General features: G+C 36.0%; 1 protein-coding gene across 1 annotated transcript in view; it reads left to right on the forward strand.

The window, feature by feature from the left end:
* LOC140242072 (slit homolog 2 protein-like) overlaps positions 1 to 18407 on the forward strand; it is a 156059-nt gene that overhangs the window by 48961 nt on the left and 88691 nt on the right. Inside the window, exons 5-7 of the mRNA XM_072321831.1 lie at positions 9841 to 9912; positions 12538 to 12609; positions 14399 to 14470. Coding sequence (XP_072177932.1) covers positions 9841 to 9912; positions 12538 to 12609; positions 14399 to 14470 — 216 coding nt within the window. The remainder of the gene's footprint in view (positions 1 to 9840; positions 9913 to 12537; positions 12610 to 14398; positions 14471 to 18407) is intronic.

Genomic DNA, 18407 nt, shown 5'->3' on the forward strand with positions numbered 1-18407 from the left:
TGGTTACCGATGGCAACAGGTATGCAGCTTTCTATCTCTGTATAACCATAGATTAGATATAATTTCATAGATATATACTTGTAGCAACATCTGTCTGATTTCAAGGTGTGTCTTTAGATATCAGATCAAACTGCCTTTAAGGTAAAAATATTGAATTTCTCTCCAAATTAATGTGCAAGTAGTACTTGAAATATCTCTCACATACTCTGTTGCTGAAGGAACATCCTCATCTCCTCTACATCACAATCTGCCAACCTTGGAATCAATTCTGTGATGCTTTTACTGAGTGAGTCACCATTTTTGCCTTTAGAATTAGACCGCATCTGTTGACGACTCAGTACAGGTACAATGTAGACCTGTAGCAAAAGGGTTACCATTATCAAATTTAGTGTCTCTAGAGAATTTGAACAAAATTTGAAAACTTTTCTAGCATGATTAAATGGGTCATTAGTCACAAATGTCTTCTTTTTTTTTCCCAGGAGTAGAATGTAATGACCCGTGAAAAGTCAACCTGGTAATGGCACCAGAAATAGCTAGTCATACCCAGATGTCGATAATTTCACAAGTGCTGATATTCTTTCATCCATACCTATTTATGTTTGTAACCTCTATGACATGTCATCCTGCCGGCATCCAATGCTATGCTATCGGGTTAAAACACAAACACCAGACTGAGATGCAGATTGGAGGATGTGTGCTGTTTCAGTGTCGGGAGAGGCAAAAGTTCATCTGACTGTAACATTTCACTCTTAATAGGGCACGTACTAGAATGTGCAGTATTTCTCTGTGCTAGAAGGACACATGTATCAAGTAATGCAATATTTCATGGTGATGAAGCAGGCAGTAGATCTGTGGAGTTGAGTGTGGGCATACATTGTAACAAGACACTGGAAACATGGTGTGTCAGTGGATGGTAGAAGAGTCAGGTGTGAGGACTCGCACTGTGGCAGACACGACATGATTTCCGTGTCACTGTTAGCCCCTTGCCTTTCTCTCTTATGGTAAACATGTTTTCTAGCGGTTGCTTTCTGAGAATCTTCCAGTCCTTTTTGGTATTTATCCCCCTGTTTTGCCCTGCAGACAGTGTCTAGATCAGCAACCAAGCTGCAGAATGTCAGTTTTTTAGGTTGCCCTCTACTCAGCATGCATTCATGTGAAATGTGTAAGGTATGGATGTGATTGCAGAAGGAGGATGTATGACTTCATGCCCCTGCATTAAAGCATTAATATTGCAACAATATTTTTTTTTATTTTGATTTTATAATGTTCCAAGGTTATTCCATGTATTTCGAGCCATCTCGGTTTATACTAATCAAAAAAGTAAGTTTACATTTGAATGCAGAAATATAATTATGGCCAGTGCAAGGCATAATCAAAGGGAAGTCAATAGAAGTTTACCGGTATATGGAAAATGTTGCTACTGTTTCGCATTCCTTTGATGTGAAGGATAATATGTATACATGCACGCCTTTTAACATTGTTGAAGAAATGTAAGTCAGTGTTTAGGATTGCTGTGTTACCAGTGATGAAATATTATCTAACTACCTCTGAATACCTATGTATGATTCTGAACGCAGGTTTTAAGCCTCTATTGTTCAGATCCAGATTTGGTCCTACTTGATGTAGGCTGGGTCATTTACAATATTATCTTTTGTTCTCAAGTTATTTTTTGTTCCTAAACTTTATAAGTCCAGAATTCTCTCATATCTTATGCAGACAATTTTGTCATGCTCATTGTTTACCATTAACATAACCAGCATTTGCTCTAAAGTCTCCATGGCATATGACCATTATAGCAAACTCAGATCTTCCAAAGTGTTTGATGTAGGACAGGTGTATTGCTTACATCCTGTGACCATCATCATTGGCCATATCATGCAGGTGGAAGCTATTGGCTCATGCCGCGTATTGGATCATCAGCCTTTATTTCATTAGCTTGAGCTGAGATTTGAGGATAGTGGTTAAGGGATACTATTGCCCTTCTATGTTAAAGACATCTTCTTCTTTTTTTCTTCTTCTTCTTTGTCTTTATCTAAAACATGCTCAGGAAGATCCTTCTGTAGTTGGATTACACAATGCAAGCTCAGATATCATTGCAGCTTTGGGAAAAAAACCAAGCGTGAAGTGCAAAGTGACAGACTTTTCTCTTCGGTATTCAAGTTCACCCAGAATGGTTTAATTTTCAGAAATATTCAAAATATGTGGATAATCCTCACCGAGGCACAAAGAACAGACATGGTTGAGAAGGGATTGTGAGTGGTTAGGTGGGGGTATGTATGGGTCAGGGTTGACAAATGGGAGCGGACTTTCTTGTCTTTCATGGGGCTTGGGCCACGGGAGGTGGGGAGCAAATGTTACGTTATAGAACTTGAAAGAACCAGATGATGGTCGTCAAGTCCAGGTTAGCGCTTTCACAAGACAGACTTTACAATAAAACATTGTTTATAAAGCTACATGATATTGTTCATGGCTGGCAGTAGAGCAAAGTCCAGTATGTTCTGGCTCATATGTAGACATGGGCAGAAACTCAACTCACATGCTGTTCGATCTGACTGTCATGTCCTTGGAAGTACAGCATTGTGCAGGTGTTATTCAATTTTACACCTGTTTGTTGTTTTATTTCTGTTATATCATTCTGACATAAAAGTAAGCTTCTCATCATTCAGGGTAATTGTCCGGTCTGTTGCATTCCATGCATCATACATAACATACACTACAATCCCTGCAATAATTTAAAGCTGTGTTTCAGATAAAAATAGATACTTTCAGGATTGTATTAGATACAACCATCAAGTGTGACATTTAGAATTGGCACAATCAGAAGTCATTTCCAACTGTACTTGGCCAATCTTTTATTAGCATGGTATACAGAAAGCATATAGGCCTAATCACTTTTTGAAATCAAGTGTGTTGCTCTGGATAAAGATAAGATATTCATATGATTGCAGAACATTTCTATCGTATTGTTATTGAAAGTAAAGTAGCATTGTTCATAAAGGGATAGTACAGTATTGGTGGAGATGAAAAGTGGGCTTTAACTTTTTTTCAAGATACCAAGAAAACACTTATGAAATAGTACAGAGCATACCATTTTAAGAGGAATTGAAAGTTTATTTGATGAAAATTGGTTTTTGAATAGCTGAAACATCCAAAAACAAAGTAAAACAAAATCATCGTAATAAAAAGTGGGTCCCACACTTTATGAGAATTGCTCTGTTTTGGATATCTCAGCCATTTCAAAATCAATTTTCATCAAATAAACATTGAAATCCTCATGGAATTACATGCTCTTTCATATTTCTTAAGAGGTTTCTCACTGTCTCACCAAAAAATTATAAAAATCTGAAGTAAAGTCTCAACCAAAACTATACAATCCCTGTGTATGATTATTATGCTTGTCAGCATGGTCGCCAAATGCAGAAAATATTAGGCTCATTTTTATATAAATTGATTACTTATGTGAAACGTACATGATGCAAATAAATGTTTGGTATTGATCCACTTCATTCATATCCATACCATTCACTCAGGGAGCGGATATTAGGGGAATACCCCAGTGTCGCATGCCTGTGTCACACCCTTGGCTCATGTGTACCGGGGAATAGTCTCAAAAGGGTTAAAAACTTTATTCCATGCAGGTACAAATGGAGGTGATGAGTATTCTGATTGGTGTTTTTTTTTTTCCAGAGTTTTAAGGTCATGTGAGTGCTAAGTCTGAGGGTATGTGATTGATCCTGGCACCTCCATGTTCCTCCTCTCACAGACAGTAAGTCTGGTCCTTTGTAATCCCTCTAGTAGGATATAATTGGGATCATCCTCCCCATCCTCCCCTTCCAAGGGGGTACAATCCGCCCCCATAAATGAGGAAGGTTGGGATCAAGAGGTTTGTTCCCTCTTCCAAGGAAACCAGCTGCATATTGATATGACAATGCATGAAACAAGCAGTGTGCCAAGTGGTGTCCCTAATCAGATGCCTACAAACAGTGACAACCTTGTGACAAGAAGCTTTGTCATAATCATATTGTTTTTATTTATATCATATCACATATTCTGTAAAGAGATGGTATCTCTACTTGGAGCTTCAGCTTAGCTTTATCCATACATTCATGACAAAACCTGACATACAAACTCATTGTCAAGGATTATAATGTATGTTAACAGGTTCTCATTAGACATTAGCAAGAAAAGTATACGTTGACTATATAAAGGGTTATCCTTTATGCCTAATGTATGTGAGGATAAGCCGCATCAGCTTTGTTGGAGAATGCACTAGGATCAGGATGTAGTCTTCTGACTGGGATGCTAGCCACCATGAATGAAAGAAATGCTGAAAGTTTGATGATTAGCACTTAAATTGCTTTTTTATGTGAATACTGAGTTCATACAATCTGCTTTAGTGCTTGGTTTCATCTGTAGGAGAAAATATAAAAAAAAAAAATCCCCAAATCTGATACATTCCAAACTGTACCTTCTTCCTTTAAATGTGAGCAATGTTTAGAAAGTGGTTCAATGTGGCATGATCAACCACAACCCACTACAACATGTGCATAGAATGGAGCCATACCTGGGACAAGTCAAGTGCGACAGACTGGTATACGGTCGCTGATGAGTCACATGCTTCTCGTAATGGGAGTGGATTGCGCTGGAAACCTGTGTCGAGTTAGCTATTTACATTTGCTATCATCACAACTATTTCATGCAGACATGCAGGAGGGACTGTCTGAAATACAACCCCCCCCCCCCCCAAAAAAAAAAAGCTCTCCAGAATCCTTGAAGAAAAATGAGAATAAAACAACAACAGAGACCTTCAAGTGGTGTGTTACAGTATATTACAAATATACTGTATCATCCAAACTTTGTGTACTATGCTGCTTTTGTGTTTTTTCCCCTTCTGTCAACTTGAAAGTGCAATCACTCTGTAAATGTTATGTCCCTTTCACAATCGAAATCTAAGCTGGCAAATATAATGTCACAGTGCTTCAGGATGTGGCCCATGGGGGCATTTTCTTGTGCAAACAAGTCTCTTTAAGGTCTACTGCACTGTGCTTCAGGGATCATACTGAGGTTGGTAATTTGGTGAAATTTTTTGTCTTTTTTTCCTTTTGACCCCTGTCACATTTCACTTTCTCTCTACATACCCGGTAACTCATAATCATGCAAAGAAAATGCTTTCTAATGCAATCTGTCATTGGCCTGCTTGCAGACAACGCATTGTAATTGATAGCTGCATCTATAGGGGAGGAAATAACAAATAGTGATGGTCTCTGAAAGTTTTATAGAAAGTTTTAATCACAGAGAAAGTTACCTCTTCCATGATGAAAGAAGGAGAGAGACAGTGAGTGTGTGAGAGAATGAGATTGTGGATCCTGGTTAGGCAGAGTTTATGGTGAAAATAAAGTTACTTTGAACAAAAGCGATGAAATCAAGGTAATATGTACAACATGAATAAAAGAGCTGACCAGCAATTGCAAAATTTAAAGGCACAGTATAGTATTGGTGGAGATGAGGAATGGGCTTTTAACTGTTTGTGAGATACCAATAAACCACTTATAGAATAGTACAGAGCATACCATTCTAAGAGGATTCAAAGTTTATTTGATGAAAATGGGTTTTGGAATGGTTGAGACATCTAAAAACAAGATAAAACAAAGCGAATGTAATAAAAGGTGGGTCAGCCATTTCAAAACCAATTTTCATCAAATAAATGATGAATTCCTCTTGAAATTACATGCTTTTTCATATTTCATTAGAGGTTTCTCATTATCTCACTGAAAAAAAAAAAAGTTAGAAATGAGATGTTGGCTCCTAACCAAAACTATATGATCCCTTTAAACTATTTGTGTTGTTATTGTTAAAAATGTAAAAAAACAGTGGTACATTATGCTTTTGAATTTGAAAGGAGCACGTGTAAAAGGTGAACAAGTGCTCTTGGTAAACTTGTAATCTCACATTATGGAAAAGAGGGAGTACAGTAACTGTCCTCTCTTTAGAGATTTGATATTTACAACAAAAAATAGTTGAACTGAAAGGGGCTGTGCCAGCAGCTGTATTAGAAGAGTGGTTCCTGACTACTTGTATACAAATATTTATGTTCACCATATCTGGGTAAATAAGTACCTGAAGGGTCAAAAGGTCTTGTCTGACCTCTGGGCTAAAAGCATAAACAGTTCTCAGAAAGACTTTGTGACCCTTTCACATTTTCCTCACTCATACTTAAAGAAGATATCCAGTGAGTTGGGGGAGGGGGGGGGGGGAGAGAGAAAGGGAGAGAGGTGAGGGTGGGGAGAGGTTTGAGTTTGATAGTGGGCCTATCCAGTGACACTTGTCAGTTGACTTGTCAGTGATGGAGATTTTTTACCTACATGTATTTCAATATGTGGTACATATAACCGGTGTATACTGCAGGTACTTGTTCTTGTGGCTTTTTTTTTTCATGCAGGGTGTTGTTATCAATTTGTTTACAAGTTGAAGTAAGGTAGGGTCTATAAAATGTTGTCACTGGATAAGGAATTATTTTGCTTTGATGATGCATTGCAAAATATGCTGTTTTTGCAAGATATGTGAGAGTTTTTAGATTGTTCTCTTTCAGTCTTCTAGATACCTTGATTGGTGAGATAGGACCAGCATGTTCATATATATATATATATATATATATATATATATATATATATATATATATATATATATATATATATATATATATATATATATTGATAGGTGCTTAAAAGAGCATGAATGGATTCTGTGTTCCTGCTCTTGTTTTTGTCTTTTTTTCCCTGCATGATTTTGAAGCACAATTCATGTACGTCTACTAATTGATGAAATGAAAATCAATTTTGATACAAAACTTTGATACAAAGTCAAGTGATGGAGAAATGCTTATTCCTCTGTCTGATACTCTGACTTTTTACCCATTATCAAGTTATTAATGCATGATATTGATAAACTGCTTAAGAAGGGACATAAAAGCATCAAGACCACTATGCAAACTTTATTGGAGTAGTCGTCTACATCTTCTGTGGTCATTCATCATGACCGCACTTGCTCATCCACTGCTCCTTGTTTAAAAAAAAAAAAAAAAAAAAAAAAAATGCCTGCCATTTTGCAGCTAAAAAGCCTGGAGTCCCCCACGAGTGATTTATCATATCTGCTGAGGCATCCCCTGCCCAAGCACTAGTATGAGCCCCCTTTCCAGTACATGTCCCCTCGTCAGCATATCCCTTTCATGTCGAGGGAGATCAGGCTGTGTAAGCCCGTCTACCTCCCATTTTTTGTGGGAGGAAGGAAGAATGATGAATCTGCCATCCATTTCGAAATGATAAATTTAGTCATGATCCTATCATCAGCAATCCTCGCAATTCATCAAGATTCCCAGTGTCCCCTGCAACGCGGGGACTAAGGGTGTCTGTCACGGCAAGAGTAATGATGGGGGAAAGGGTTGGGTGGGAGGGAGAAGAATGAGCAGTCCTTCCTACAGTATATCTTTATCCTCTTTTCAGACTGTAGAAAAATCTCTCCTGTAATCATGATTATAATCTCTATTAAAGAATATCAAGATTTGCAATTGAGATGATTCTTTTGTCAGAAAGCAAATTATTTTAACCCGTTGAGGACAGTTTGATTTTGGTACAACACACATTTCCAATAGACGCTTGCCCGAGTATACTTGGGACTCGTCCTCAACGGGTTAATCATGATTTTAGAGTCATTTAAAAATCGAAGACTTGTGGTGTTTTTACATCTTGATTTGCTCGATTCATGGTGCGCTCGTCCCTAGTGAAAGGCATGACCTCCAAATCATGATTGAGGAGGTGAAGCTTACCTAGACCCTACACTTACTTTTGACTACAGATTGCCCAAAATGTAATGCTATCTTCCTGTGCTGCACTAGCTATAGCGCATATTTTGCAAGTGTATCGACAGGTCACAAACTTGTACCTCCAAAACTCAAAATCAAGTTTACAATCGTGATTCATAAACTTGATTATAAGAGAGATTATTCTGTCGTCTGAAAGGACTCTATTTTGTACATTCGAGCGTCTGAAAGGTCTGAAACTTTAAACATGATTACAATCGCGATCCATAAAGATAATTGTAAGAGAGGTTTGTTTTGTTTGTTATTATGTGAAAGGTCTGTGTATCTGTCCTCCAATAAATGCTGTCCTTGGTATTATGTAACAGAAGGGGAGGCCAAAGTCTTTGTTGCGGGTACAAAACTATATAATCATCATTATCTATGATAAACACTTACCAAGGATATTTGAATGAAGATCTTCAGCCTATACCATGTACAAGTGAAATTTCTTTCTGTGCAGACAGACTGTTTTTCTTGGTTCTTTGTAGGTCAACAGCTATCTTGTCACATAATAACCCCAGTCTTCTGCCTTTCATTCCTCTTACAATTTATTCACATACAAAGGTTTATAAAAACCCTCATAATCTCACCAAAAATCATCAAACTGATGTGGATAATGGTTTAAAGTTAATCTTCTCCCCAAATCTCAACTAATGGATGAACCATACTCAATTTGAGACTGTATGAAAATATCAATTAATCAGTCAGAACATTTTTTTCTTTTAACCAAAGATTGCTCTCCAAATCCTATGATCTGATTTATTCATGTCCCCCTCCATTGGATTTTTGCAGATACATCTTTATTTTGTATCATGGAGCATCGTATTGACACTGTTTCTTTTCATGCATTGAAGCTACCATGACTATTTCATCAAGGCAACTAGGGGATGGATACGCTGCTTTAATACGAGAAATTGCAACAGTGAGCCCGTGCTCATTTATCAAACCATGCTTTAAAACGCTGAATGGTGCATATAAAACAAGCATTGTATGTTCATGGGGTTTTGTTTGTGCTATATATCATTCCAGTAAGATATGTTTCTTCCTCAGCCAGCCTTTCAGTGTTGGCTTCAGGAGAAAAGAACAGAAGAAAGAAATCCAACGAATCGGTCTATTCTTCAGAATCTTTTAAAAGCCAGCTCTTGAAAGAGATATTTCTTAGCGTGTCATCTAACAGTGAAATATAATAGAGAAAATTGCAAATTCCCAAGTGCAGTTTAATGAGCTGGGAGGGATTTAGCGACAGCCTCAAATGAAAAAGCTGAATGGTATTACCCTTCCACAAAGGAGCTTGTTAGTAATCGTATGTTTATTTCTGTCCTTTTAATGACTATTTTACACCTGACAGGAAAGATGTATCACCATTTCTTTGTGGGTAAATGATTTATTTGCTCAAAAGTGTCAACTAATTTTATGTGTTAGGATTGACACCTGGTTCTACATTTCTTTTTCAAACTGCTTTGTCAATACCCTTGCCATTGCAATATCTTGGCAAACTATGCTGGCATAAATCATCAAACTATACATAGTTTGATCTTTACATGAATCAATGTGAATTTTCATGAAAGCTTTGGAGTGGCCACAAAAAAAGAAATCACAAGAGAAAAAATATTGTTGAGAATGTTTTGTAAAGTAATGATAAAGCAAAAAAAAAAAAAAAAAAGCTTACCTAAAAAAAAGCAAAAAAAAAAAATCAGTGAACTTTAAATTTGATGGCCTGATAAAGAAATGTGGCCCAAAATGAATGGAAACTTTAGAATTCCTTTTGAATCTGAATTGCCAGATCAGGCCATCAAAAGATAAGATTTTTTTTTTTTTATTTATTTATTTTTTTTATTTGGTGGCTTGAATTTTTAGTGGCTCCGGACCACCGGGCCACTGCTGATATCGAGCCCTAGTGCTATCTGTAATTTAGTTTGCTGATAATTTGATTTTGACATTAAAGGTGAATTATAATTTCTCCCTTTCTTCTTTATTTTTTTCAGAGACCTGAGTTTTAACAGAATGGTGAAAATTGACAGGAAAGTATTCAGAGGAGCATCAGCATTAAGAGATTTGTAAGTATGAATTTACTCATTCTCCTTTCTTTGTACTGCAACATATTCTCATTGTTAGAACACCTGTACTATGATGGCATGAACATTTGTAGGTGATAACAATGTGAACAGAAGTATATCATAGATTTTTTATGAAATGTAGATGATTTTTAAAAACATAGTGGTACATGCATGCATTGCGGGATGTTATTCAACAAATGGATTTTGTCCGTAGTTCGTAGAGCTACACTGTATGCATAGTTTGTAGAGGTATGAAATATTAGTGAATTTATTTTGAAAGTGAAGCCACATACGATTCTTTTATTTATTATTGCATTCATTTATAAGAAAAAATGTGTGTAAAATGTATGCATGTGTACAAACTGATATATTTACATGTTCATACAAACAGTGAGTTATGTCAGAAACTTCTTTACTACCATTGCAGTGATCATAAAAAGTAGTGTTAAAACTCCTATCCTAGAGTATGTCATGAGAGTAAATTTTTACTATCTACAAAAGTGCTGTCTGTTTTACAAAATTTTAAATGCCACAAGAAATTGGATATGGCATTATATACTACATTGCAACTCTGATAATATCCACCATATATTTTCATGTGAAAGGATAGATGTTGAAAACAAATTACTAAATAAAAGCCAGTGATCAGTTTCTGTTTAAGAAGTATAGCTGTACAGCATGTAATTACTGTAAAACCACAAATATTTGTGAGCATTTTGATTTCACGAATATACCGCAAGCCGCACAAATTTAGTGAGAGCCATTGGCTCCAATTCATGAAAATTTCATGTCGTGAAAATATTTTGCATTACAGTAGCTTCAAAGTCATTGACATTGGTACAAGGAAACAGCTGTTTGTGTTTGGTAAACCACCAGAGGAAGGCAAGTGTAGATGTTTTAGACAATACTACTGATGCTGGATTTAATGGCAGACACATGATTGTGATTACCTGCCAGATGTTGATGTTTTGTAGGTCAATCATCGTGTCTACCATCGAACAGCAATTTACTGGTATCTAACTTTACACAATGGCATGATTCCCCTAACAAACCACAGAGGATTTATGTGTTCATAAACTGTGTCAATGAGATCAACTATGAATCATTCTATTAGAAGACAATCATTGCAGGATATACATTCCAACATTCACATCGAGGTATTTGTGCATCATGCATTGAGCTGAGAGATTACACATTTACACTGTAAGAAAATCAAAAGCTGGCTGTAAAGCATCCAGGGATAATTATGAAAACATTCATACACATCAATGATTTTCAACTCCAGGTGTTGAAACTACCAGGGTAATTTGAGTGGTATGGTGTAATAATGACAGAGGTAAAAATGTCAGAGGTAAAAATGTCAGAGATAAAAATGTCAGAGGTAAAAATGTCAGAGGTTAAAATGTTAGAGGTAAAATGTCAGAGGTAATAATGTCAGAGGTAAAAATGTCATATTGTAGAGGTACAAATGTCAGAGGTAATAATTCAAAAAAAACATTGTTACCCCTGACATTTTTACCTCAAACATTTTTACCTCTGACATCTTTACCTGGCAACGTTTGAGCTGATGTTCTACATTTTTTATCTAAGACCAAGTGCTGTCTCAAGACAGGAAAGCAATGCAATGCTTCTTTGGCGTAACGACACACTTGAGCACAGATACTTCATTTCTGTGAGTCAAGAATCATTTCACAAAATAACCACTTCTTGCTCAGATGCCATCTAGGTTGTGCAAAGTGGGGTCAAAGGTCATATGTACTTGTTGTTGTATCTTCGTTATAGTGTATACAGATTTGGTACCAAAGATGGCAGATATGACTCCCTTTTCTAAATGAGAATCCAAACATCACACGGCCAATGTCTCTGAACACAGATGAAACCTGCATGGTCATGCCTATTGTGATCAGGACTTGAATCATTGATTAAAAAAAAATCGGATCACCTTAATTTGTCAGTGATGACAAATTACAATCTGTAGTTTCTGTGAGGTATTGTCGCTGTGTGGCCAAGGTCTATACCAATTTAATATGATAGAGTAATCCTTCTTCTTACATTGCACTAATTCCTGTCAACACAACCAAACTTTGTGAAGACTCGAGAAGTGAATTCTGTGTGAAACACAGATTTCAAAGGCAAACTGCAAAAAGGAAAAGGCAAGCAGAAAGTCCTGTCCTTTTGCTAAAATTCTTGATCAAGTCAATGATTTTAACATAATTCGCATGTATGTAAGCCATCTTTTCAGTGGAAAAAAAAATGGGCTACTATACAGTCTCTAAACTTTTGTCAGTCATTGTCATTTAAGAAGCTGGTATAATTGCTTAATATGAAATGATATTAGCTTCATTTACTCAGAAAGTATGAAGCTTTTTATTTCAGGTACATACATACCTGTATTAAGGAGTTTAACATGCTTTAACAGTATACTCCAGGTTTGAACCAGCCATTTCCAGTACAGTTTATTCCAGACCACTTTGGTACTTTTTCCATATTTTTGGCACTGGTTTTATTAAAAACATGGCATTTCCCGAACTTCTTTGATAATGTCAGCATGAGGTGTCCAGAGCACATGATATCAGACTAGTGCTTCAGTTTATTCAAATGTCATCAATATATTGTATCTTTCAGACGGTTACATAATAACCAGATTCTGTGCATCATGGGCGGTTCATTCAGACCACTGCGGCTGCTGGAAATATTGTAAGTCTTCATTTTCATCACTCTGTTATCTTGTAGAGTTAATGAAGCTCAGCCATCTAGTTTGTTATTGTCAGTAAAACAAGGATTAACATATTAATGAAATTATTTGTTAATCAGTTGCAAAAAGGATTAACAAGTTTTAAACTTACATAATTTGCACTTGGATGTCTGTGTTATTACTTGTACCCCAGTAAGTATTTAAAATTGTATTTAGTCATACAGTCATGTCCTTTTCATTTCTTATACTTGTCTTGTCTTGTCACATATAGAAAGACTCACATTTGTGATATTAAAGGATTTTTGTTACTACTGCAACAACTAGAAGCTTTGATATGTTGATTAGTCATTTCTAAGTTAGTTTCAGCACTTGGAAATTACTCATTCATCTTACTGTAATCAAATGTGAATATTCTTGGCACAATGCTTTTATTGCCATGCTGCTGTAGTTTCTTAACATTTACTACAATGTAAGTGTTGCTTATTTTGTCCTTGTTGTACAATTGTGTGTAATGTTTTATGTTTTATCGTATGAATCAATTATTTACAATATTGGTCAGTACTACTAAATCGTAACAGTTTGAAAATAAGAAATAATTCAAATCCAAAATCAAATTAATGAAGAAAGTATTTTGTGTTCCAGGATCCAGATTCTTTGATATGTGCAAATTCATTTTTGGTTTGAAAAGCTGTCTTCCTTTCATGCTCTAATTGACATTTGCATATTTTGTCAGGTAGCACTTCATTTCAATAATCTTCACCTAGATTCATCTAAATCTATAGCAGCGACTTTTAAACAAAAATGATAAAACTTGCTCTTCCATAGTTGTGGTTGTTGTTGTTTCATTACACTAATGATGCTCATGGAAACATCTCATGGACTGTCAAGAGATATTCCTTGTGGTTCCTCCCTTTCCGTCACTCCAAATTAAGTTCTGCATCGTAGAGCAGATCAATGCCACAGTGAAGCCCCAGCGATCTCTTCGCTTATTGACACTATCGATTGATTTTTAGCAGAGGAAGACTTGGAGGAAGTAATTATGATTATGGGGCTGGACGTATCGACAAGAGTTGATCCGTGTGGTATTGATTTGAAGCACAACGCTGAAATAATCTCAAAGACCTCTTGTGATGTTCACACGAGTGGAAATGTCACTGACAGCAGGAGTTCAAAGAGCAAGAGAAGAGACTGATATCTAAGAAAAATCAATTAGTTCACAGGGAGTTCATGTCGCATTTGATTAAAGTCTTCCAAAATGATGCATTTCCAAAATGATAAGCGAGAGTCTCGTAGGGCCTGTGAATCAATACTCGAGGCAGTAGGTTGCCAGTCTCAAGGCGAGGCGAAAAGAGAAAGCAAACATCGGACGTGATGTGGTGAAATTAGATACAGCTGCAGGGTTCGGGAGATTTGCACGAGCGTACGAGTTTGAATTTCACAGAGACAAAATGATACGTTTGAATGTACACTGTGTTTGCATATCGCCTGAATACGAGAAAGAGAGCTGAAAGAAGATGCACTTACCTTCATCTTTCCCTGAAGTTTGTGAATTTACTGCCTGTCGCGTATCACTCTCAATCTCATTTCATCTGTCCATCAAATTTTGATCTATTAGTCAGTTATACTCTTTGTCTCTGTCTCTCTCTATTTCATTCTGATTCTCCTTCTCTTAAATCCTTTGATGTTCTGTCTTTGTTTGTTGTAATTCTCAGGAGTTAATCAAAAGACAGCAGAATTTTCTATGTTTTAATATCTAACACAGGCCCCTTTTCCCCATCTCTTCATCTGCAGATATCTGAATGACAACAATCTCACGACATTAAGCAGTAGTAGCTTCACGCATATGAGTTTTCTGAAACAGCTGTAAGTATACTGCAATTCTTCCTGTCTCAGTTTTAAAAGTAATGAAATAAGTTTCATAGGGCTTTACTAAAATTTTGGATACCATAGTTTTGCTATTCTTTCATTCTGTAGTACAGAAACCTGGATTGTCCCAACTCTGAAAAGAGCTCTGTGGAACTGCTTTGATCCCATTGATTATCAGACAGTCTGTATCCATAAACTCTTTTGAAAAAGCTCTGAAAACATAATTATTGTAAATCCACTCTGTAGGTCTGTACAGATATTATTTTTATCTACAAGAACCTACTTTGTACTGTATGATGTCCAAATGATTATTCAAGCTTGGTCAAAATTGTTTTCATCATTACTCTGCATTCTGTAATTTTACAAATGCTCTTTGCCTTGTGCGAAGAAAGAATTAAATAGTAATTGTATTGTATCATATGTTATTATGTTGATATATCATGGGAATCTGGAGAAATCTAATGACTCAATTAAGTGCATAAAACATTAAATTGATGAGGTAAAGCTAAATCTAAACTATTGCAGTCAGGGATTATGTATTTTGAATCACCATGCAATCTTGTAAGGCGCCAGATAATAATGGCATTATTTGTTGACTTGCTCTTTTTTCCTCCACCAAGAGGCAATAACAATGCATATTTTATAAGGAGAGGCTACAGTGGAGGAAATGTGTCCTTATAATGAGATGAATTATTGATTTGATGTGCGAAGTATGTAGGAGGATGGATGAGATGTCATCAAGGGATGGAATCAATGCTGGAGCAGGCAATGTATCATTTATGTGACATTCCAAAATACAAGCAAAATACCTTGCAGGAGGCATAATATCTCGAATGCTATGTTTCATTTTAAAGGGAAATATACCTCAAAGAGATAGAGATAAAATGAAGAGTTGGTTTAGAAGTCAAAGCAGCAGACAAGAGCCATTTTTTGAAGTCATTTCAGGCTAGCAAAGTAGAACAGAATATGAAGTGTTTTCACACATTATGCTCTGGTCTAAAAATGATGCATTGGGATATTTTGAAGCAGAATTATTGGAAAAACATTTAGATTTTAGGTGTAGGGTCTGTCTTACTACGTAATGAAACATTTTTTTTTTTATTAAATGGTGTGATATTGCTCCTTTTGTCAGCTTCATGCCATCCTGAAAAAGGCTATTTGGAATGACAAATTAATGGTCATGTACTCTCTGTTGCATTGAGGAAAATATATCTGTGTGTCCAAAAACAAAACAGTATCGAAGACGTCTCTGTTGAGATGCCTTTAACTTTAGGAGGTAACTTCCAGATCTGTACTCTGCCACATTTTGTTTCACTGCTTTTGTGAAATATGCATGTCTCCTTTGGGAACATTCTTCTTTGAAATGCTTCCTTTTTGTGTGCCAAGTTCAGGCTACAAAGAACTTACAGAGCTCCAGAAACACATAGGAATTTTATGGAAGTTTCACTGCAAGGTAGAAATTCTAAGCACTCTGCAGAAATCATACATCTATTCAGATCTCTGTGAGTCACAAGGATTTTATGGCCCGTAAAAATTTAGTATTACCAGTATGTTTTGAAAATAAAGTTTCAGCTCCCCAATCGCGGTCCTGTAACAATGGAGGGGTGACTTCGCCTTCTAAATGACCTGGCAGCAGTAAAAATAATGCATGGTTTCCACATGTATGCAATATCCCAGGTAGTATTACCTGACACTGAACTTTACCCACATCATGTCTTGCAATAGGCAGTAGAAAGCAATTATACATGTGCTACATGATGAAAAGTGAATGTTTATTTGATGCCAGTGATTGATGCAAAGTAACAATCGAGTAACAAAAGAGAAGTGTGAGAAGTTATCTGTGATTTATGATTTGTGCTCGAGACAAGACTTGCAGTGACGTCAGCGAAACTGACTTGTAATCCGATGCAGGAGTTTGAATGCAGGGCCGCTGTTGAAAACAGGTTTTGGGAATGGATGTCACTCAATATGCCTGGATGAAAACTGTACCCTTATTATAGCATAGACTTGAGCTCAAGGGAAATACATCTGTGATTGTTTGATTACCCACTGATTGGATCATTAGAAATAGGTAGTGACATATAATTGTTTCTCTTGAGAATTAGCGAATTTGATTCTATGAAGTGCATTTTTCTTGATGTCATATGTAGTTAATAAGGACATGACATTGATATTCTGTGACGCTAAATTGTTGTGGTGTTGCAATTAAAAATAGAGTGTTTATCAGTGCCACAGTAATTCAATCATGTATGAAAGGAAGGAAATCTAGCCCTTTGTTGGAGATTGAGACAAAATGTGTTTTTGTCAATGTGTCAGTGTCAGAGTGTCCATGTGTTTTAACATGCTTTTTAATCAATCAAAGGGATGAACAACGTGTGATGCCAGTAATCAGAACAAGGTGTTCTTACAGGACAGTAATCTAGAAAAAGAAGAAGAAATAGACAATATAATGAAGTAAACAATACTTAAATGTAATGAAGCATCACTTCATAATCCTCTACAGCTCAGCACCCAGTTTCCTTTGAATATTACCAGCAGACAGTGTATGACTCTCTCTTTATAGGGTTATTTGCTAATACTCGTTAGTATCATCCAGTGGTCCTTAAATGAAGATTTAAGTCACCTTAAGCGAGCATATTTGGACCTTGAATTAAATTCAAGAATATATTTACAAAGCAAGCTGTCATTTTTAGGCAGCAAAGAACCACTTTTTTTAATAGCCTATCATAATTAAAAAAACAAACAAAGAATTGAATTCAAGAGTATATTTGTAAAGCAAGCTGTCATTTTTAGGCAGCAAGAAATATAGCCAATCATAATTTTTCCCCTTGCCACAGAATTGTATTACAAAATGTTTTTGTAAAACATATTTTGTAAAGCAACCTATCATTTTAGGTATCAAAGATCCAAAATGTTTATAATAACCCATCATTCAGTTTAACCACAGAGATGTACTACAATGCATACAGCTGAATGAGTTCGTTGATGCTTTAAATAGCTTTTATGACATGCAAATTATCACCGTAGAAAAATTTGAAAATTGCTGTATCTGATCATATGAGAAGCTCAAAGGTTCTTCTACTTTCAAAGCAGCTTGCCCATGAAATACATTTAACAAAAGATGAAGTCTGTACAGCTTGCCAGTGGCATTTGAATGATGTCATATGATGTTGTCAAGTGCAGTATCATCTTGCAGCAGGAAATGAAAGGTTTCCTCAGATTCTTGCCATTTTTAGTAAAGAATAATTTCAGGTCTCCACTATTTGTGACCCATTACTGTATTATGTTGTTAAAGATGCTATCAGTTAGGAAAACTGCAAAATAAGGCAAATTGGCTGAAAATAAGACATATGATACACATATCTGTAAATAATAAAAAAAAGGAAGAATAAAAGTTTGAATTTTTACCTACCTCCTGTCTTAATTCCAGGCCAAAAAAAGTGGTTTTTAACTTTGAAATTTTCTAGTTTTAAGACAGCATCTTGTTTTGATGATTAAGTTGACTCATGACATATATGTTTTGAAGTCAAATCTCCTTCGTGCTTGACACCATGTAAACTTTAAAGCTTACCTTTGTTTTCTTAAAACCAGTGTATGTTGTTTCCTGCACTTTGTAGCATTCTGTGAGAAGTTTTTGTGAAATGCTGTTTTTATCTGTCCAGAGTCTGAAGTATTACAGCGCAGAAACAAGAAAATTAAGTCTGACAACTTTGGAAGGTTTTAACGATGAAAGGTCACAATTGTCCAAGAGTTCACATGTTATAACTGTATAAGATTGATACTTATATAACCAACCAAAGTTATGCCATGTAGCAGATTGTAATTACATTGTGTAATTATACATCTGTGCAAGCTGTGCGATAGACTTAAATGGACATGTATAAAGCAAAAAAAAAAATGTTGTAAGTGATAATCATTGGCTCTGGTGAGCTGA

The sequence above is a fragment of the Diadema setosum genome, chromosome 18 (assembly GCF_964275005.1).
Source record: "Diadema setosum chromosome 18, eeDiaSeto1, whole genome shotgun sequence".
NCBI classification, from domain to species: Eukaryota; Metazoa; Echinodermata; class Echinoidea; order Diadematoida; family Diadematidae; genus Diadema; species Diadema setosum.